Source organism: Pleurodeles waltl, chromosome 11 (genome assembly GCF_031143425.1).
Source record: "Pleurodeles waltl isolate 20211129_DDA chromosome 11, aPleWal1.hap1.20221129, whole genome shotgun sequence".
NCBI classification, from domain to species: domain Eukaryota; kingdom Metazoa; phylum Chordata; class Amphibia; order Caudata; family Salamandridae; genus Pleurodeles; species Pleurodeles waltl.
This window is the reverse complement of record NC_090450.1, coordinates 726,911,078-726,932,942: the sequence shown is the minus strand read 5'-3', so window position 1 is coordinate 726,932,942 and position 21,865 is coordinate 726,911,078. Positions and strand designations below refer to the sequence as shown.

Sequence of the window (21,865 nt, the reverse complement as noted above, 5' to 3'; positions counted from 1 at the left end):
TAGTGAAATACTGCTAAATTTGTTTTTATTATTGCAATGACCATCTCTCCCATAGAGTAACATGGGGACTGCATTAAAATATCTGCTAGGTGTAATTTCCCACTGACAGCAGATAGTGATGTAGAGTTTAGGGGCTCCAATTTAAAAATATATCTTTTGGTGAAGGAGGTTTTATAAACTGCAAGTTTGAAAATGACACTTTTACAAAGTTTGGATCAGTTTCTTGCTTAACCATTCTCTGCCTGTCTGTGGAGCACGTCTGGATCAGGATGACAGTTGGGCGGTTTTTGAATTCGCTATAGACAGTCACACAAAAGGAGCTGAGGTGTGCCCTGCATATCCTGATGGGCCTTCCTGAGCTAGAGTGGTGGGAGGAGCTCACACTTGCACCTAACTAGGGCTGTGTTTGTCCCTGCACAAAGCAGTCTCCAACTCTCTATAGTGTGCCTGGGGCAAGGGCAGGAAAGGCAAGGTATTGTGCAATACAAAGACTTTTCTTTGAAGTTTGCCTACTTTAAAGGCAGAAATGGGTATAAGTACTGGACCTCTGACCCCCACAAAGTTAGAATCCGTGTGACTGAGGACATTCTGCGAGAAGAAGAACTGGGTGCTGGCGGAGGGACTTCAACTCTGCCTGTCACTTTGCTGTGCTGGCCTGCTGCTTGCTGCTTCTGTGCTAGGAGTGAAGAGATGGGACAATGCTTTGTACATCATGCTTTCCGAGGTTCTCTGAGGGCTTGAACTGAGCTTGCATCCTGTTAAGAAGTCTCAGGGACATCAAAAACTTCATCTGTCAGTGCCTGGGCTCTTCTGCTGAGAGTCCTGACTTGCCAAGCGGTGCCAACTCCAGCTCCTGGCCTTTAGAAGTACAAGAGAGTGACCTGAAGAAGAAAATCCACGCACCTATGAGCTGCAGCAGAAAAATTGACGCAGCACCTGTCCCGCGGCTAAAGAATTGACACAGCGCCTGTTTCCCCGCGGCTCCATTAACACAGCGCATCTGGACTTTCCAAGCATCGTCCCTGGGGCGATAATTTCTCATTGACTCCACACCACAATAAGGAACCGAGGCTATGTGTCCAGAGCAAAGTATTGCTTTGCCTCATCTGCACAGTAAAGAATCCACACATTGCTTGCTTTTCGACACATCTCCTCCTTTGCGGTCCGCATCTTTTTGTTTTTTTATGCATTCTAGGTGCTGTCTGTTAAAACGATACAACCATTGATCCCTATGTATTAACACTCATTTAAACTTTTAAAAATGTATCTTGACTCGTGTATATTGGATTTTTGTCATTTTATTAATTTTATTTAGATTAATATTGGTTATTTTTCTAAACTGGCACAGAATATTTTTGGGGTGTTTTCACTGTGCTACTTTGTGTGTAAAAATATTTTACAGAGATAAGCCTTACTGCTCGGGCAAAGCTACCAAGGATATGAGGAGGGGTTATCTTAGCTGTGTGACTCCCTTACCGTGAGTAGAGTGAGGGTCCGTACTTGGACAGGGTGCAAACTATTGCCAACTAGAGACCCCATTTCTAACAAAACACAGAAAATCAAATGGGGGTAAAGGAAAAATTAAGAGAAGAGGAGTGACGATAACCAAAACAAAAAGATAAACAAAGAATGGATAGTAAAGGAAAACAGAAGAGCAAAATTATCACCTTATTTGAAGAAAATACTAGCAAAAGAGAAGCCGTAAAGTAACATGGGGGAAGAGACACCAAAGAAAACAATGGAACAAAAGAACAATTTACTTACCTTTGGTCATGCATTATCTGGTAGAGACTATCTAGCCACAGATTTGTTACCTGAGAATATCCCCCAGATGCCACACTGGATCCAGGAAATCTTGAGCAGTACCTCTGCGTGCCGCTAGGTGGGGCTGATCAGCTCCATGTCAGCCACGCTGGAAGGGACATGCGCTGTGTCTATATAGACACAACTCCAACAAACAGACCTCAATTTCTTTTCGTTACATATCTGTACCAGAGGCACAGAGCCACAGCAGAAGGCTGATGAAACAATGTGTGGATACTAGGGACCTTTCTAGGCAGAAAAAAACATTTGGAGAAGGGGGAGGTTGGGAGGGTTGGTAAGGAATCTGAGGCTAGAAAGAGTCTCTACCAGATAAGGAGTTACCGAAGGTAAGTAGTTTGCTCATCTGATAGAAACTTCTAGCTGCAGATTCCTTACCTTAGAATAGATACCCAAGCAATACAGCCCTAAAGAAGGGTCTGCTAACAGGCTCAGGCCAAATCCTCCTGGAAAGTGCCTGTCACGAGTGACCTCACAGTCAAGGCAATAATGTTTTTGTAAACGTATGCAGGGGTGCCTATGTAGCAGCCTGACAGATATTCAGGACAGGGACTCGGCAAACTAATGGAGTGGTCGCAGCCTTGGCTCTTGTCGAGTGTGCTCACAAGCCCTCAGGGGGCTCCTTCTTGGCCAGTATGCAGCAGACCTTAATACAAAGCATAATACATCTGGAGATAGTCCGTTTCTGTCCTGCTTTCTCTTTCTTCACCCCAGTGAACTCAAAAGTTAATTATCTGTAGGAGGATGGCTTCTGGTTGCAGTACGCTCCCCATTTTTTGCCTGTTTTTTTATGCAACTTTGACTTAAGTGCACACGGTTCCTGCTAACCAGGTCCCAAGTGCCAGAGTTTCTTGGCCAAAACAAGACACCTGGTCAGTTGATCCCCAAGTGGCCAGGCCCCTTCAGCACCTCTGTAAGCCCCTAGTAAATGGCACCTCTGGTACCTAGCTACTAAATAGGGTCCCTAAGAGCTGCAGCTTAACTTGAGCTACTCCAAGGGACCCAGCACCAGCCTCATGCAGACTGCCATTGCAGGCTGCATGACAAGGTGCTCACTAACGTGAAAACACCACCTGGTACACAGCCTGTGTGCCATGTCACCTAAACATTGCATGAAATATTTTTAAGTCACCCCTACAGCAGGGCTTACAGCCCTAAGGCAGGGTGTATTATATTACATGTGTGGACATATCCTTAAGAGCAGAGATGCCCCGGCTAGGTCTTTGTCGATTCTTAGACATAGTAAGTGAAGAGTGAAGCCAATTTAAATACATGTGTTGGACACTGGCCAATACCAGTTCCTTAGCTACATGATGGCTTCACTGAAAATAGGCAAGTTTGGTATCAAACACCTCATATTAATAAACTCTCACTGATTCCAGTGATAAACTATTAGTACATGCACCCACAGGGCACCTTAGAGGTATTGCCTGAAAACCTAACAACTGCTGGTGGGCACACTAATTCTACCCAGTCTGCCACCAAATACGAAAATCTGCCCCCTCCCTCCCCCCCAAGGGTGGGAGCCTTTGCCCTCTGGAGGTCAGAAACAAAGCCTGGTCTGGTAGAAGTGTTTACAAACCCCTCCCAAAAGAATGACCTACAAATCTGCACTTCAAGGCAGGAGGCTTCAAAGAAGCCCTCCGACTTTGGTATGCAGATCAGACCTTCCTCAGAGGAAGATGCCCCAACTCCCCGCCCCAGGGCCATCTGGCACCTGGATAGGTGGGAAAATTAGCTATGCAGGAGGTTTGTTGCATTTTCAGGCTAGACAAACCCCCAGGGTGCCCAGCCTGAAATGAACAAATCCTCAGAAATTCCGTTGTCTCGTCTGTGGTGGAATTAAGAATTCTTGGACTGGGCGATGCCTACTCCCCAAAGAAAGTGGTCATCTAGGGGATGTATTGACCCCTGGGGTAAGTTGCCCATTGGCTACTACCATTCACTTCCCTTATCACCCCCTAAATAGAGTATTTATAGGACCCCCTGATACGAGGGCCTCAGATCTTCGCTGGACACAATAGGAGGATTGAACAACAAGTCTGCTGAATCCAAAAACCGAGTAGCACAACAGACTTTGCGCCAACCCTGCTAGCCTGCCTGCTGCACCTGACCCTCTAGGAGCAACTGACGTGTCCCGCCACTGCACCAGTGCTTCGCGAATCACCAAGAACTCCCTTTGGAGCAGAGGGGCTGCTCCAGTGCATCTGCAGGAACTCAAAGAAAGAACTGTGAGAACTGGGACAATCAAAAACCCAACGCCAAACAGCACCACTGCACTTGGGCCACCTAGGCCAAACTGAAGTGGGCCAACAGTGCCAGCGTGTTTCCCAGGCCCTCAAGTGACCAAGCCCAATGAGCTTCCCTCTGTAGACTTCCCAACAAAGTCAGCATCCTGTTTCTGCAGACCACCACCCCCAAACGTGAGTGAACTGAAGACAAAGACCTAACACGTCAGAACATCTCTGCGACCGTCTGCCCCAGACATAAGAGAGGACCAAGGGTGTCCCCACGTTTCCCAGCCTTGTGAGCCCTGAGCCCACATGATGGCTTGATTGGACTGGACCCCCAGTCCGCACCTGCAGACTGGTTCTGTGGGCCCTCTTTCCAACCGCAATTAAGTCCAGCACTGGACTCTATGCCAAAAGACACCACTGCACCCCGGACTGACCTTCCAGTCACAGCAACTTCCAGACTGGACAGTTTTCCCATTGAAATGAATGGGACACCTGATGCCATAACACACCTCGTACCTGGAGGCCTCAGAGCCTCCCGTGGTGGCCTGTTGGTGTGGCCTTGGACCCTGCCCCATACTCACCCTAAGCCCTGGAGAACAGTCCCCATAAGTCGTGAAGTGTCCGAATGCAGTACATGTTTTTCTCCCCATAGGATAACATTACCGCACCCAAAAATTGCAATGTGTCAACTTTTAAAAACTCTAAAAAAAAATCCTCTCTCAACAAGTACTCACTTGATTCCGGTGATCAGCTAACTAAATTTATATAAAAGTATCTGTTATTGGTGTTGGATTTCTTTGAGTGTGTGTCTCACTTACTGAATGTATGTGTGCCTTACATGCTTAGCACTACCCTCTGATATGCCTAACTTCTTCCCCACACTACAAAGACAGAGAACATATGGGATGTCATTTGAGTCTCTGTGATAACTCTGTGATACCTCTGGAGTTTGCTTGGACTCTGCACAGTGTACCTCATTTTGGCTCACTATATAAAGAGCCAGCTTCCTACATCATCCACCTGATGTTCTCTTGTGCAAACGATGTAGAACAACAATGCTCTTGTTGGGTCCAGGTGACGGAGTCCCCCTTCCTCCTCAGAAGGGTGAAGCAGAGCAAAGAAGACCAGCAGTGTGATGCACTGGCCTACATGGAAAGGCGTTACTACTACTGGGAGAAGGAGGCACACGTGCTGAGAACCGGTTAGGCTGGAAAGAAGTTGGTGTATAGAGGGTGTACAGAGATCGCCTGTGGCTTGCTAGCCCTCCTGGAAAATATAATGGCCACCAAAAAGACTGCTTTGATCATCAAGAGATGCAGAGCGCAGTTGTGCAAGGGTTAGAAGGACAAATAGATTACAAGGTTAAAAGTAAGATAAGTTCCCATTGGGGTGTAATGAAGGGTTTAGTTGGAAACATACGTTGAAGTACTTTCAGGGAACAAGTCACAACATGCGACTTGAACAGGAAGGGCTAGTCCGGCAACCAAAGAAAAGCTTAAATGGCCAAAAGTAACCCTTTAACTGTGCCCAAAGCAAAGCCTTCCCAGGCTAAAGATAAAACAAACAGTAAAACCTTGGTCAAAGGTGCAGAAAGAGAATCAACATGTTGTTCCGCACACCAAGCCACAACCTTCTTCCAACAGCAGGCGTATACAGTTTTTGTTGTTAATGGATGCCTGGCTGCCAGTAAAACCTCACTGACTTCAGCTCAATGTCCACACATGAAGGCAGAGGATGCACATGTTCAGATGTAAAACCCTGGCCTGTTGTTGTGATAGGAGATCTTCTCAAAAGGGCAGCCTGACTGGAGGACTGATGATCAGGCTCATGAGTTTGGGTTGCCATACTCAGTGCTCTATCCGGAGTCACAAGGATGACTTGGCCCTTCTTCAAAACTCGAGGCAGGAGTGTTATCTGTAGGCAAGCATACAGCAGTCCTGAGTCCCATTAAGGACTAAATGAGTTCCAAGCAGGAGCCGCTTTGGAAACTCCAAAACACAGAGCTGACATTGCGTGTTCTCGGGATGGAAAATATACTAATAAAACCAAGGTTATTCCCAGTTGTGAAAGAGATCTTGCACAACCTCCGGATGGAGACGCCATTCGTGATCCACTTAGTCATTTGGTATAGCAGATAAACTCAGCTGTTGATGCTGTGTGGTTGTCCGTAAACACCTGAAAAAGCCTCCCACTAAAGGAGAGTACGAAGGTCTTCAATGCCAGGCGGTTCGCTCTCAGCTCCAACAAGTTGATGTGAAGCTGCAACTGCCAAATACCAGAGTCCTCTAATCTCCACCTCTCCCAGATCGCCAACCCAACCTAGATGAGATGTAAAAGAAGCTGTCTCTTTAAACGGTGTGTCTCATTTTGGACCACTGTATAGAGTCCTAGCAAACCTTAGAAGAATTACAAAGGCATAAATGACACCACAAATGTTCTCTTTTGAGGTACCGTTGGTGAGCAGTTACGCAGATCAGAAGGTAGGGCTAAGCATGTATTGCACACATAAAATCAGTAAGCGAGAGACACCGTCAATAAAGAAATCCAACACCAATTTATAAAAATAACATGTATTTTTAAATAAATTTTGATACCAAGGTACATTTTGAGTTTTTGGTTTTTTTTTTCCAGTTGACAAAATTTAACAGTGCAATTCTTGGCGTGGTAATGTTATCCTATGGGGGCGGGAAGAACTTTTACCACATATGGGTACGTAGCAGTGACTTACAGGACCCATCTTCTGGAGTTAATTTAAGTATGGGGCAAGGTCCAAAGCAGCACCAACAGGTCATTGCAGGAGGCACTGGGGTGTACGGAAAAAGAGGTGCTTTTCAGTGTCGGGTGCCCTAATGTTATCCTATGGGAAAAGAAACGTACTGCATTCCGACACTTCACAGCGACTTCCGGGACTGTTCTCCAGGAGTTAAAGTGAGCATGGGGCCAGGTCCACGAACACACCAACAGTTCATCTCAGAGGGCTCCTGGCTGCCCGGGTCCACAGAAGTGTTACAGCGTCAGGTGTCCCATTCACTTCAATCGAGATCAGTCCAGTCAGATCAATTTGCGGGTGAGTACAACACTTGCAGATCCAGTCTCCAGGGTTAGGAAGTCCACAGGTTGGGGTTCAAGTTAACCCTAAACACCCACCACCAGCAGCACGGGCCGGCCGGGTGCAGAGATCAAATTGTAGGCAAAATTAACATGGGCTCCTCTGGAGACTGGGGGCACTTGGTTTCAGATCTGCAGGCAGGTAAGCACCCGTGTCTTCGGAGGGCCTGCCTCGGGGGTTTAGAGGAGCACTGGGGAGGGGCCACAAGTAGTGGCCAAACATACACCCTCAGCGGCGCTCAGGCGGCTGGGTGCAGGATGCAAACAAGGTGTTGGGTCTCCAATGATTCTCTATGAAGGGACCTAGGGGGTCACTCAGAGGCTGCCGGCGAGGTCCAGGAGGTCATCTCGGGTATAACCACAGGCTGGACAGGGAGGAGGGCCGCCTGCTGAACGTTGCTGCACCGGAGGTCGGGTTCTCCAAGGCGGGGGCTGCGGGTGCAGTGGGTCATTAGACATCAGATATCTTCGTCCGGAGCTTTCGTGGTGGGGAGGTCCTCGGGATTCATCCTGCAAGCGTCGTCGAAAAGGGGAGCAGAGGTCAACCCAGGGTGGGCACTTACTGAGAATCGCCTGGGTGTCCTCTCTAGCTGGTTTGGCCACGGGCATCGGGTGCAGAGTGTTCAGGACTCAAGCATTCGGTGTGAGGTTGGAGTCCTTAGTTGTTTCTTCTTTCGACAGGGTCAATGTCCATGGGAGTTCTTGATCCTTTTGGGTGCAGGGCAGTCCTCTGTAGATTGGTAGAGGTCGCTGGTCCCGCTGGATGTGTCGCTGTTTTTGTGCAGGTTCTCTGATGCAGGAGATAGGCCGGTAGGGCTGAGGCCAAGTCATTTGATGCCTTCCTTCTTCTCTGCTGGGGTTTCAGCAATGCATTCCTTCTTCTTCTTGTCAGGTCACCAGGAATCTTGTGAGCTAGGTTCAGAGAGGCACCTAAATCCTGGATTTACGGGCATTTCAGGGGTCAGAGGGCAGTAGTCAATGGCTACTGTCCCCGGGGGTGGCTACGCCCTCCTTATGTTCACTCCCTTTGGGGAGGGGGGCACAACTCTAATCCTACTGGTTCCTTTCCTCCAAACCAAGATGGAGGATTCTGCAGGGAGGGGGGTCACCTCAGCTCTGGACACCTTAGGGGTGGTCCTGCCTGAGGTGGTCACTCCTCACTGTTTTCCCTAATTTCCCCAAAGGACTTTCTGCCAAAAGTGGGGCTTTGTCCGAGGGGAGGGGGGGGGGGGGGGTGAATGGGTAGGGGGGAATCCACTAGCTGGGGCACTGTAATCTGCGGCTTGAGCCTTTGAGGCTCAGCGCCAAGTGTTACAGTTCCTGTGGGGCGGGGGGGATGGTAAAGCACCTCCAATCAGGAAAGGTTTTGTTTCTGACCACAGAGTGCACAAAGGCTCTCACCCTAGGTGGTCAGCAACTTGTCTGAAAGTGGCAGGCTGGCACAGATCGGTCAGTACTGCAATATCAGTTTGGCTAACATAAGATGCCCTAAGTCCCACACTGGCATCAGTGTGGGTTTATTATTCTGAGAAGTTTAATACCAAACTTCCCCGTATTCAGTGAAGCCATTATGGAGCTGTGGAGTTCGTAATGACAAACTCCCAGACCATATACTCAATATGGCTAGACTGCACTTACAATGTTTAAGACTTTGCTGAGACACTTAGTGGCATATTGCTTCTGCAGCTATGCCCTCACCTGTGGTATAGTGCACCCTGCCTTACGGCTGTAACGCCTGCCAGAGGGGTGACTTACCTATGCCACAGGCAGAGGTTTGTGGACATGGCACCCTGAGAGGGGTATCATGTTGACTTTGCCTTTTTCTCCTCACCAGCACACACAAGCTGCATAGGCAGTGTACATGCTTGGTGAGGGGTTCCCTAGGGTGGCATAAGACATGCTGCAGCCCTTGGGGACCTTCTCTGGCCACAGGGCACTTGGTACCATGGGTACCTTAAACAAGGTACTTAGCTGTGTGTCATGGGTGAGCCAATTGCAGAAACAAAAAGGTACAGATTTTGGGAAAGAACACTGGTGCAGCGGCCTGGTTAGCAGGATCCCAGCACACTTTCAATCAAAGCTGGCACCAACATTAGGCAAAAAGTGTGGGGGAGGTAACCATGCCAACAGTGGCACTTTCCTGCAAGTCACTATGCCCCCTAGATGACCACTTCCTTTGGGGAGTGGGCATCAGTCTCTCCCAGAATTAATACTTCCACCACACACAAGATGGCGAAATTCCTAAGGCTGTGTTCATTTCAGGCTGATCATCCTAGAGGTGTCGAGCCTGCAAATGCAAACGAGACTAATCACCCATATGATCTCAAGGCACTGTTTGTTTTTGAGCTGCTCAATCGAAGAGCCAGGTCTTGAGGTCTTTCCTGAACTGCCTTAGAGATGCGGTCTGCCTGAGTTTGAGGTAGCATGTTCCATGTCCGGGCTGCGAGGTAGGAGAAGGATCTTCCTCCTGCTGTGCTTTTCTAGATCCTCGGAACAGCTGCGAGTGCCAGCTGGGAAGAACAGAGTTGTCTGTTGGGTGCGCAGAAGGTGAGGCGGTGGTTGAGGTATGCCGGTCCTATGTTGTGTAGCACCTTGTAGGTGTGGATCAGGAGTTTGTATGTGATGCGCTTGTTGACTGGGATCCAGTGTAGGTCTCTGAGATGGGAGGAGATGTGGCTGTGTCGGGGGATGTCCAGGATAAGACTGGCTGCTGCACTGTCGATTCTTTGTAGTCTTGACTGTAGTTTCTTGATGATGCCGACAGAGTGCGTTGCTGTAGTCCAGTTTGCAAGCGACAAGTGTGTGGGTGTGTTCTGCTTTCCTGCTCTTATCTCATAACCAAGCTTACAGAACCTCTCTGGAACGCACTTTTGAGTTTAAAGAAGACATTTATTGTTATTATTATTTCACCACGAGGTTCCTGAGAGACGAAATGAGTAGAAAGGAAGCACACGTTCAAAAGTAGTCGCAGCAATGAAAGCAAAATATATCAAAGTACTTCTCGGTTGCAATGTACACAGCAAATACATGTGATTATATTATAGCATAACTTCAAAGCAAAGCATAAAAGTCAAAATTCATCACCGTAGGGCCTATAGCTCAGCTTTATCTTTCTGGGGTCTGCAAGTTGATGACTCCGGTCAGCTGCGAGAAAGAGATTTTCTAACCAAACGGGAGACAGGCAACTGACGTCTCCGTTCCTGTCTGAAGTCAAGCAGATTCAATCTAACTAACTGCCGTTGTCTAGAGCCATTGTTCCAAAAACATGCCCCCTCCTCTCAGACTCGGGAAAACTACGCAAGCCTTTGGAGACTGGCAGGATCTCCTAGACTTCTCCTCTTCCCAAGGCTGAGCAGAAAGGAAAACACCAAATGTACTCTCTCTTATCAGCTATAGCCTGGTGTGAAGAACACAGCTTGGTCTATCTTGTGGAAAAACACAGCTTGGAAAAACACAGCTCATCTGCAATGTCTCAACTGCAATGACTAACCCCATGTTAAAGCCAATAGGCAGCTAACCTAAATATCAAATGTAATGTCTAATGTCATATCAAAGCCAATAGGCAGCTAAACTGAATACAGAATGTGATGGCTAACGCCATGTCAAAGCCAATAGGCAGCTAAACTGAACAAAACATATAGGGGGTCATTACGACCTCGGCGGTCTTTTCAGAAGACCGCAGAGGCCGCTGGAGACAGAATACCGCCATTGCCGGAGGTATTTCTGTCTCCCTATTATGACATTTCCGCTGGGCCAGCGGACGGTAACAGTGTTACCGTCCGCTGGCCCAGCGGAAATGTCACATCAACATTGCAGCCGGCTCGTAATAGAGCCAGCGGCAATGCTGATGTGCAGCAGGTGCAGTAGCACCCGTCGCGCATTTCACTGCCCGAAATTCGGGCACTGAAATGCGCGACGGGGCTATGTCTGGGGGGCCCTGCACTGCCCATGCCAAGTGCATGGGCAGTGCAGGGCCCCCCAGGGGCACCCCAAGTCCCCTTACCGCCGGCCTTTCCATGGCGGTGTGTACCGCCATGGACATGCCGGCATTCGGGGACTCATAATCCCCAGGGCAGCGGTGCATGCACCGCTGCCCTGGGGATTATGACCGCCAGGCGGAATCCTGGTGGCAAAGTGGAGGGGCCGGCGGTATGGCTGTGGCTTTACCGTCACGGTCATAATTGCTGGCGGAACACCGCCAGCCTGTTGGCGGTGTTATCGCCAACATACCGCCGGATGCCAGGGTCGTAATGACCCCCATAATGTGCTACTGGTGAACATTGAGCAACTAATATGCGCAGTGGTGAAACACAAAGTCATTGGTCAAACACAATTAATAGCATCACAGGGTGACTCTCTTCCTTGTGTCGGAGGGGATCCACTTGAAAATCTTTTGAAGGAGTCAGAGGGTGTGGAAGCATGTCGATGAGAAAGCACGGACTTGGCGGGTCATGGATGGAGGAGTCCAGGATGATGCCTAGAATGCGTGTGTGTGGTCTGTGGGAGCAGGGACGTTTCTCAGTGTGCTAGGACACCAGAAGTCATTCCAGGCAGAAGGGCTGGAGCCTATTATGAGGTTCTCTGTTTTGTCTGAGTTGAGTTTAAGGCAGCTGGCTTCCATCCAGGTGGTGACAGCTCTCATCCAATTGTGGAAATTTCTCTTGGCCTTTACAAGATAATCGGACAGGGAGAGGATCAGTTGGGTATCATCAGCATAGGAGACTATGTTTAGCCTGTGCTGTTTGATGATCTTGGCTAGCGGGCCATGTAGATGTTGAAAAGCTTCAGGCTGAGTGATGATCCTTGGGGCACTCAGTCCAACTCTCGAGTGAAGCCATCATGTAAGCTAGGGGCACTCATATTGACCAGTGTCCATCATGTGTATTTAAAATGGCTTCCCTGTTCACTTACTAGGTCTAAGAATTGAAAATAAAAAAATTAAAAAAAAATACAAAACATAAAAGGGGCATATTTGCTCATGCAGATATGTCCTCACCTGTAATATAATGCACCCTGCCTTAGGACTATAAGGCCTGCTGTAGGGGTGACTTATAAGTATTACAGGCAGTGTTGGGGGACATTGCACACAAGTGTGTGCCATGTTGTGTTTTCACTTCAGGGAGCACCTTGTCATGCAGCCTGCAATGGCAGTCAGCATGAGGCTGGTGCGGAGTCCCTTAGAGTGACACACGTTATGCTGCAGGTCTTAAGGACCCTCTCTAGTACCTAGGCCCAAGTTACCAGAGGTACCATCTACTAGGGACTTACAGAGGTGCTAAAGGGGCCTGGCCACTTAGGGATCAACTGACCAGGTGTCTTATTTTGGGCAAGAAACTCTGGCACCGGGGACCTGGTTAGCAGGAACCATGTGCACTTAAGTCAAAGTTGCATAAAAAAAACAGGCAAAATGTAGGGGGCTTCTGCAACCAGAATCCACTTTCCTAGAAGCTGCATCTGTCACCACAGTGAGGGCTGAGTAGTGGAAAGAAAAAGGGTCAGTGTTGGAAGCTGGCTACCTATGTAATGTATTGAATGTAAGGGGACACTATGCAGATAGTCCAGGTGACCCATATTGATTTACAGTGGTTAAAGCAGTAATTCTAAATGCTCTCTTTTGTGGTCATACGTGCAAGCATTTAGGCTTATCAGAGGCTAGTGCTAAACATTTGTTCTACACACAGTCAAAAAATGTGACATACAGCCAAGAAGAAAGTTGAGAACAATGTTTAAAAAAATATTGTTACTTTTATAGTAGGTTTCAACACAAGAAAAAGTTCAAAGAAAGTAAGTACTGTTGAAGTGTATCCATTTTTGCAAGTAAGTAACAAGTTCACTCAAATGTGCCTTTATGAGGTAAAGGACTTCCTTTGAGTAAAGTCCTTTTACTGCACTGTGGTCTCTGCAGCCAATTCTCAGGGTCCTCTTTAGGTCATAGGGTGCAAGCTTACAAGAACACCAGCAGTTTAGTTTTAACCTAATCTGGGTCGTACGGGTGCAGAAGTGCAGGATGGGCATGGTATCTTGCGCACTGCACGGCTGGAGTAGAGGAGGGCCACTTGGAAACAGGTTGCAGAGAGGGACTTGGGCACAGGCCTGGAAGCTCCCGGCAGGGGGCTCGTCAGTGGTGGTCCTGGAAACAGAGGAAAACCATTGGTTGTTGTGGACCCAGGCCGTGGAGTTCAGGAACAGGAGGTTTTGGTCGTCGGGTGCTGCTGTGTCACAGCACCCATGGTTCTCGGACCTGCAGGAAGGGGACAAAACAGGGCAGCTGGTCCACTATTATAGCTAGCCTCTGCAATGCGGACTTCCCTCGACGGCTGATCTCTGGTTGCAGCATTGGAGTCCAGATTGGACTCAAACAAGCATTGGTTGCTGCAAATGGTCTGGTTCGTTGGCTATTAATGTAGGACAGCTCTGATAGGTCCTAGTGTCTTCTCACTTGGTGGGGAGACAGGTTAGTCCCCCTGGAGCACGGTGACCGTTTCCTGGGAGGCTACTGCGTTGGTGGACCCGGGTTCAGCAGCACGGTGAACCGGATGTTGCGGTTGGTGACTGCAGGGAATTGGCTTCTCCACTTCAAGGAAATTGCTGATGGCTTGGTGAAGTGCTGGAGGTCCTACAACGCTTTTGGAGGATGCAAAGCTGCAGGGGGAGTCAGGTTGTTACGAATGTCGAGACAGGAGGTAGGCAAGGTTTCCAACCAAAGTCCACCAGCAACCCGCAGTTCTCACTTCTTTGGCTCTTTTTGGGCCACTATTTGTCAGACAAATCTGTTTTTCTGGTTTCAAGGGGAAACCTAAATACTCAATTGATGGGCATTTAGGGGAGTGTAAAGTAGTAGCCAATGGGCTAATTACCCCTGGGGTGTCTATACCCCCCTGTATGACCACTTCCTGTGTCCAGAATTCCTACTTCCACCAAAAACAAGATGGTGGAATCCTTCTTTTGTGGAGCACATCAGGTTGCCCACCTTAGGCATGTGTCTAGCCTGGTAGGGCACCACACCTGCATGCATATCTAATTTCCCACCTGTTCTGGTGCCAAATGAGCAACCGGGCAGGGGTGGCAACTCCCAGGTCAGGGGGAAGCTGGGGTCGCATATCAAAGGTTGCAGGGACTTTCAAGTCCCTGGTTTCGGCATGCAGATTCACTAGCTATCCTGCTGGAGGAGGTGATAACACCTTCCTCCGGAGCAGGAATCGTTTCTGGCCTCTAAGAGCACAGACTCTCACCTCAAGGGGGGGTCAGAAACATGTCTATAGTGGCAGGGTGGTTGACACCAGTGAGAGAGCACCCCAAGGGTCTGGTAGTTTGCAGTGGGCACCTCTGAGGTGCCCTCTGGGGGCATGCCAAACTAGACATCACAGGGGCAAATCTGCTCGTGCAGATATGTTCTCACATCAAATACAATGTATCCTGCCTTGGGGCTCTAAGATCTGCTGTGGGAGTGACATATATACTTAGATACAATGAAAGAGGCATGGCACACGAGTGTGCCATGTTGTGTTTTCTCTCATGGCTTGCACCATGACATGCAGTCTGCAATGGCAGACTGTGAGCATTTTTTTTTAGGGGGGCCCTTTAAGGTGGCACAATATATGCTATGGCCATTAGGGACCCTCTTTAGTACTCATGCCCTCGGTACTAGGGGTACCATTGACTAGAGACTTACAGGGGTGCTAACGTCTGTGACACCTGAGTACAACTAGACATTTTACTGTTTTAGGGAAACACTGGCACTGGGACCTGGTTAGTAGGGCATCCAGTAGTTGAAATGTGGGCAAAAAGTGGGGGACAACCTGCAAAAAGCCTGGTTTCCTAGATTCACTTATAGACTCGTATTCAAGTGCAATACAATTGCTATCCAACATATACAATGACACAACTTGGTAGTTTTTCCATTATTTGGCAGGTAATCAGTTACAGTTAAGCTTTGCTATATTTTTCTCTTTTATTCCTTGTACCCCAGGACTGATGGTTGATGGCAAATGTGCAATATTTTTGGAAAAACTGCAAAGCCTTTGTTTTTAATAGGAGGATTTGCAGCATGCACATATTTATTGAGACCAATCCCCCAGTGCCGTCGGGGTTGCTCAGGTTTAACAGGAGACTTCTAGAAACTCCAGTCTGTGATACTTACTTTTGAAGAACATCCATTTGGGGACTTGCAATAGACACCCAAACAATGTAAGATGCCTCAATGTAACCTAATGGGAAAACCCTAAGAACGCCGAGGAAGACTATGAATATAGGTATCACACTTTCATATGCGAACCACGAACTATAGTATCTAATGCACTGCAACCCAAGTTTGTTCTTATTGATTATTTCCTATACAATATCAAAATTAAAATCTCTGAAACTAAAAAAAAAAAAAATTCTACTAAAATATAAGAGTCCAAAAACCACACCATGGAAGCAATCAATAACTACAATCTCAACAACACATCAGGTTGCTCTTTGGAAACCTTCAATTGGAAATGGTGCCCTACTGACATGGAGATAAGTAGCAACCCTATATAGCATGATGTTGGACTAACATGTATGCGAACAAAGAGGAAAAAATACGTCTATTATTTACCTTTCCCAAGCAGGAGAGCTGTGACTGCCAGAAGCGGTGTCTTCGAGAAGTGGGAAAAAAGGAACTGGAGGGTCCTGAAGGGGCAATCAGGATCAACGGAGAACCAGGCAGCTTACTCTGAGGAATAAAGGAGAAACTAAATCTGAGTCAGAAAGAAGCAGATACAAAATAAAAAAAGAACTAAAAAAAGACACATAATCAAAGAGATGAAAGACAAGCAGAACTACATACAAGAACAAGAAGAGAAAAAAGAAGACCCAACATCAGATAGCAGATAACCAGGCAGATCAAAGATATCCAGAAAGAGGAAGAAGCAGGAATAAAGGAGAAAAGCACCAGGCAGATTAACACCAGACACAGCAAAGACATGTAACTTTCTAGATAGTGAGAGATAATGGAAGGAACGATCAACACAACCATGGGAAGATCCCAGAAGAAGACATTTTTTTATAACTTAATCTAAAGTGTTTGCCAATCACATATGGTCACAAGCTTTCAAATGGTCTACTCAGTCAGGCTGGAAATCTTCCCTACATTTAATATAATAGTCTCATGCAAAAATATTCATTATAGTATTCTGCATGTACTATACACCCCATTGTTTAAGTGTCACTTACAGACAATTAAGTAAAGAGACTTAAGCTTCATTTTTTGTGCTTTAAAGTTCTGAAGATAGCCTGCAATCATTTAAAATGTTTCGAGTATAGTCACATAGGAGGACAGGTCTGGAGCACTGCCTGTCCCAAAGTAAAACCACCTAAATTACACACAGACAGTAGTGCCTATGGAAGTCCACCTCTTTTCTGGAAGTAGAAATTGAAAGGAGCTCCAGTGAGAGTACTGCTTTATTTGCAACTCCGCTAGCTATCTATGCTGAGGCTCCTCTGAAGAATGGTGGCTGGCCGTGTTGATCTCAGAACCTTTATGTTGCAATACAAGCACATCTTTGTTTAAGATGGGCTGTTCGTGTTTCCTAACTGAAGGAAATTAGCAACTAGTTAGATTTAATAAAACTTCTTGTTTGTACAGGCTGAACTGGAGATTCCTTTAGCCATCCAATCAAAAAGCAATCTCTCTGCCAGATGGGATGGTCCCAGAAACAAGACAGGTAGAATCATGAGCTGTTTGAGATAAAACTTTGTGTGAGCTTTAAGAATGAGTCTGGGGCTTGTCTACAATACTCTCCTTGTGAACAGCAAAGAATGTGATGAATGGTACTTTTAGGAAACTGGAATTTAGCTGCAGCTGTCCCCCCACTTTTTGCCCCATTTAGAATTACTAGATGATGGTTTTCGACTCTGGCAGTGCACTGAGGCCTGATAATCAGACCTCATCAAAAAACAAATCTAATTGCAACCCAATTGTCAGGGACTTTAGCACCCCTGTAAGTCCCTAGAAAATGGTACCCCTAGTACCTACGACATCGGTGCCAAAAAAGGGTCCGTAAGGGATGCAGCATATCTTAAGCCACTCCAAGGGTCCCACACACAAATTACATTCAGACTGCCATTGCAGGCTGCGTGACATGGTGCAAATGATGTTTGAAAACACGACATGGCACACCCCTGTGTGCCATGCTAGAGACTGCATGGGCTATATGTATGTCACCCCCTCAGCAGGCCTTGGATCCCTAAGGCAAGTTGCATTGTAGAACATATGAGGACATATCTGCTTGAGCAGATATGCCCCTGTAATGGCTAAGTACCATTGCTAGATATTACAAAAAAAGCAAGGAAATCATCTTAAGGTATGTACCGTACACTGGTCAAAACGAGTTATCCAGCTACAGTCGGCTTCATTGAAACACATGGTATTTGGTATCAAACACCGTGTCTTAATAAATCTATACTAATGACAGTATTGGCTGCATTAAGACATGTACCCAAAGGTGCCCCCTGAAACACTTCTAGTCCTCTGGTATGCTGGTTGACTGGTATTGACCAGCCTACCACCACAGATGAGTTTCTGACCCCCTGGGGTGACAGCCTGCACTCTGAGGTCAGAAACAATGTCTGCTCCGGAGGAAGATGTTATTACATCCTCCAGCAGGATGGCTAGTGAATCTGCATACCAAGGTCAGGGACTTCAAAGTCCCTCATGCCTTTAATATGCGATCCCTGCTTCCCCCAGACCTGGACGATGCCACCCCATGCCCTGAGGCCCATCTGGCACCAGGACAAGTGAGAAATTAGATAGGAGCCGTGTTACACTATCAGGCTAGAAAAACCCCTAGGATGGGCTACCTGCAGTGAACATGGAGGAAAGAATTCAACCATTTTGTGTGTAATGCATATACCAACTCTGGGACACGATTATGTCCACTCCTTGCAGGATGTGGTCATATAGGTGGTGTAGTGACCCCAGATGTAAGTATCCCATTAGCTACTACCCTACTCCCCCCTTAACACCACTAAATTGAGTATTTAGGTGGCCCCCTGACACAAGGAAAACAGATCAAGTCAAGACTTCGAATACAGGGAACCAAGAAAGAAAGAAGATGGACCAAGAGAGCGAGAACTGAAGACCTGCACTAAAGATTGGCACCAAACCCTGCCAGGCTGCTTGCACCTCCACAATCGCTGGGACTAATTTCACAAAGAGCTGGACAACATCCCCAAACACTTGGAGGACTGACCAGCACCTTAACAACTGGGAAAAGGTCTGCCTTGGATCAGAGGAGCTGCTTCCCTGCATTAGCAGGTCCTCCTCACAAAGTCAGGTACTCTGTTCCATTGGCAAGGAGGCAGGAGAAGATTCCTTTGAGCTCAGGAAGGCAACGCCACCCCTTCACCAAAGTCCCAAGAGGATGACTGCCCAAACCCCCCCCCCCCCCCCCACAGAGCCTCCCTGCACTACCCGGTGTATTGGACCCTTTGCAGCAACCAAGGATTGTTGGTGGTCCAATCCGGACTCCATCACCCCAAAGACAGACCTACCGCAGAGGAACGCCAGGATCCACAATGCCAGCATTGAGAGTGGCCCTGCTCACCAGTTTTCCCCTCTCCAACAGGTCACCAATGTAGACAGACAGCATGCCTCTGACTGGCGTGACTCAACACCGAAAAGCACCTCTGCATCCAAGCCCCATGGTTTGAGTCCAAGTGAACCAACTGTGCCAGCGGGGGTCCAGAGACCCTCAGGAGCTCAGACAACTCCACGTTAATCTCCTTGGGTTTGTCCCCTAGTCCTGGCGTGCAGTCTCTTTCTGCAGGAAACCGTGAACGGCGAGAGCCTCCCGTAGCGCGACCCCGACGGACAAAGCACCACTGCACCCAAGACCCTCCAAACTTGAGTACCAGTGAACCAACAGGTCTCCGAGTGCCAGAGACCCTCGAGACCTGTAGGTTCAACCAGACTGCCCCCTAGTCCATACTTGCAGCCTTTTCTCATCAGGACTGTTTCACACTGAACAGGGCATCTGATGCTGAAACGCACCTCTGCACCAGGAATCCCCAGAGACGATCAAGGTGACCTCTTGGTTCTGCCTTGGACCTTGACACCCCCCAACTTACCTTAAGTCCAGGAGAACAGTCCTGTAAGTTGTTGACAAGTGACTGTATGCAGTATAGGTTATTCTTCATAGGATTACGTTACCACGCTACTCCACAGTACATTTTCTATTTCTTGTAAAATCGCTAACTCGAAAAGTACTTACTTAAGATCGAAGTTCTTGGTGTTAAAAAAATATGTAGAAATGTATTATTTTTCTAAACTGTTTGTTTTTGAGTGATTGTCCCATTTATTTACGCTGTGTGTGTTCAACAATTTCTTAAAACTACTCTGATAGGTCTATACTGCTCGCCTACACTACCACAATAGAGAGCATATAGGGTTATTACTTTAAGTCTCTATCTTCCCATAAGTGTCACTTGTACCATCTGCATAGTGTACCGCTACATTGGTAGACTACATAGATAGCCAGCTTCCTATAGTACTCTTTATGAGAAACTACTTATCTCTCAAACGTGTCTTTCTGATGCATTGGTTAATAAGAAATCAATCTTCTATGCTGGATACCATGCATCTATTGTTTGCAAAGGCCTGAAAGAGGAACAATTCAGCCATGAAACTACAATTTTAAACCCTCATAAGAAACTATTTTGCTCGCTGCTGGAAACAATTGAAACAGACCCTGCAAGATTCTTTAATGTGTTCCACTAAAAGGATTGCTTAGCTTTGCTGTCTTCCGCACCAAGATTTTCCAGTAACATACACCAACCAGGAAGCATACTGGTGAATCAAACTAGCCATCTTTGTAAAATAGCAATTAGTGCGTAAACACTTTCATTTTGGTGTGTGCATTTGCTTGGTAGAATATGCCACAGTAACTAAAATTAAATCAGTTAGAGGATTGAGGGAAATTAAAGAAAAGGCAAACAGATGCTCCTCCTCAGCTTTACCATATCCCCCTCAAAAAAAAACACAAGACGACTCAGTTGGCAGTGCTTGTCAACAATAACTAGGTAACTCTTTTTCTGTTCTGTAGTAAAGATGTTTCAAGGAGTCATCTTTCGTTTGTCATTGATGTACTGAAGCCATTGATCCATTAACGCTCGAAGAAAAAGAAGAGTGCATTACGTCAATGAATGGGACAGGCTGATCTAAGGATCTGTATACACTGGAGAACTGTCAAGTGGCACACCTACAGGAACTCAGAGTATGTGTAATCTCAATAGGTCATGCTAGCTGGTGTAAAACATGGAGGATGTAAGCATGTGCCCATTTGTGGCATAGTCCCCCTACTTTCTGCCTCATATTCAATGCAATTTTGATAGAAAGTGCACTGGGGTCCTGCTATTTAGGTCTTCAGTGCCAGATCTCTTTACTTTGGCACCCCTGGAAATCCCTAGCAAACAGTACCACAGGCACCTATGGCATGGGTACCAAAGAGGGTCCCTAACGCCTGAGGCATGTATTGTGCCACCCTAAGGGACCACTCACCTACCTCAAGCAGACTAAGTGCAAGCTGCATGTCTTGGTGCAGACAAAAGTGAACACACAACAGGACACACATCCCTATGTGACATGCCTCCAGGCCCTAAATTCAGTTTAGGCAAGTCACCCCTAAAGCAGGCTTTACAGCCCTAAGGAAGGGTGCACTACACTACACGTGTGGGCATGACTGCATGAGCAGATATGCCCCTGTGCTGGCCAGTTCAATTACTGTCAGTACAAGTGAGAAGGGAAGCCATTTTAGGTACATTTGCTGGACACTGGTAAAGTTCCCCAGCTACATGATAGTTTCACTGAAACAAAAGATGTTTGGTATCAAACATCTTGTATTAATAAATCCACACTGATTCCAGTGATGGCTCTATTAATACATTAATCCAGAGGACACCTTAGAGGTGCTCCCCGAAAACCTACCAACAACTAGTGTGCTGACCGACTGGTTCTAACCAGCCTGCCATCACGGACTAGTTTCGTACCCCCAGGGGTGAGAGCCCACACTCTCTGGCGGTCAGGAACAAAGTCTGCTCTGGTAGAGAGTGTTACACACCCCTTCCAAAAGGATGACTTGTAAATTTGCGTTCCAAGGCAGGTAGCTTCCTGAGGCTCACCGCCTTTGGTATGCAAATCTGTCTTCCCTCAGAGGTGAGGGGATCCCACCCCCCTGACCAGGGCCCATTTGGTGTGAAATTCAGTACTCAGAGATGCGTGTCCCCCCTCAGGCTAGTTCCACCCCTAGGGTGGGCTATCTGATGCGGATTAAAAATTTAAAAGTCTGTCATCTTGGTGGTGGCAGAATCAGGAACTCTGGAACAGGGTTATGCCCACAGGAAGTGGTGACATAGGGGGCATAGTGACCCCAGGGGTAAGTAACCTATTGGCTTCTACCCTAAACTCCCCTTACAGCCTTAAATCTAGAATTTAGGGGAGCCCTTGACACCAGGAAATCAGATCCTGCCGACCTGAAAGAAAAAGACAGATACTGAAGAGTCACAAAAGCAAGAACAGACGACCAGCTACTGACCAGGTGCCAACCTTGCCGACCTTACCACTGTCCTTGACAACTGCACCAAAGACAACTCATCCTGCAGCTGCCGGTGACTCCAAAAGCCTGGAAGGACTGCCAGCCTTCACTCAAGACCCAGAGCTGCCACCTTGCATGCCTCCC

At 47.3% G+C, this 21,865-nt stretch overlaps 1 protein-coding gene across 5 annotated transcripts in view; it reads right to left on the bottom strand.

The window, feature by feature from the left end:
* The window catches only part of KANSL3 (KAT8 regulatory NSL complex subunit 3), a 470,654-nt gene that overhangs the window by 359,789 nt on the left and 89,000 nt on the right, over nt 1–21,865 (bottom strand). For all 5 annotated transcript variants that reach the window (XM_069214408.1, XM_069214411.1, XM_069214407.1 and 2 more), the window contains exon 7: nt 15,748–15,864. In XM_069214408.1, coding sequence (XP_069070509.1) covers nt 15,748–15,864 — 117 coding nt within the window. The remainder of the gene's footprint in view (nt 1–15,747; nt 15,865–21,865) is intronic.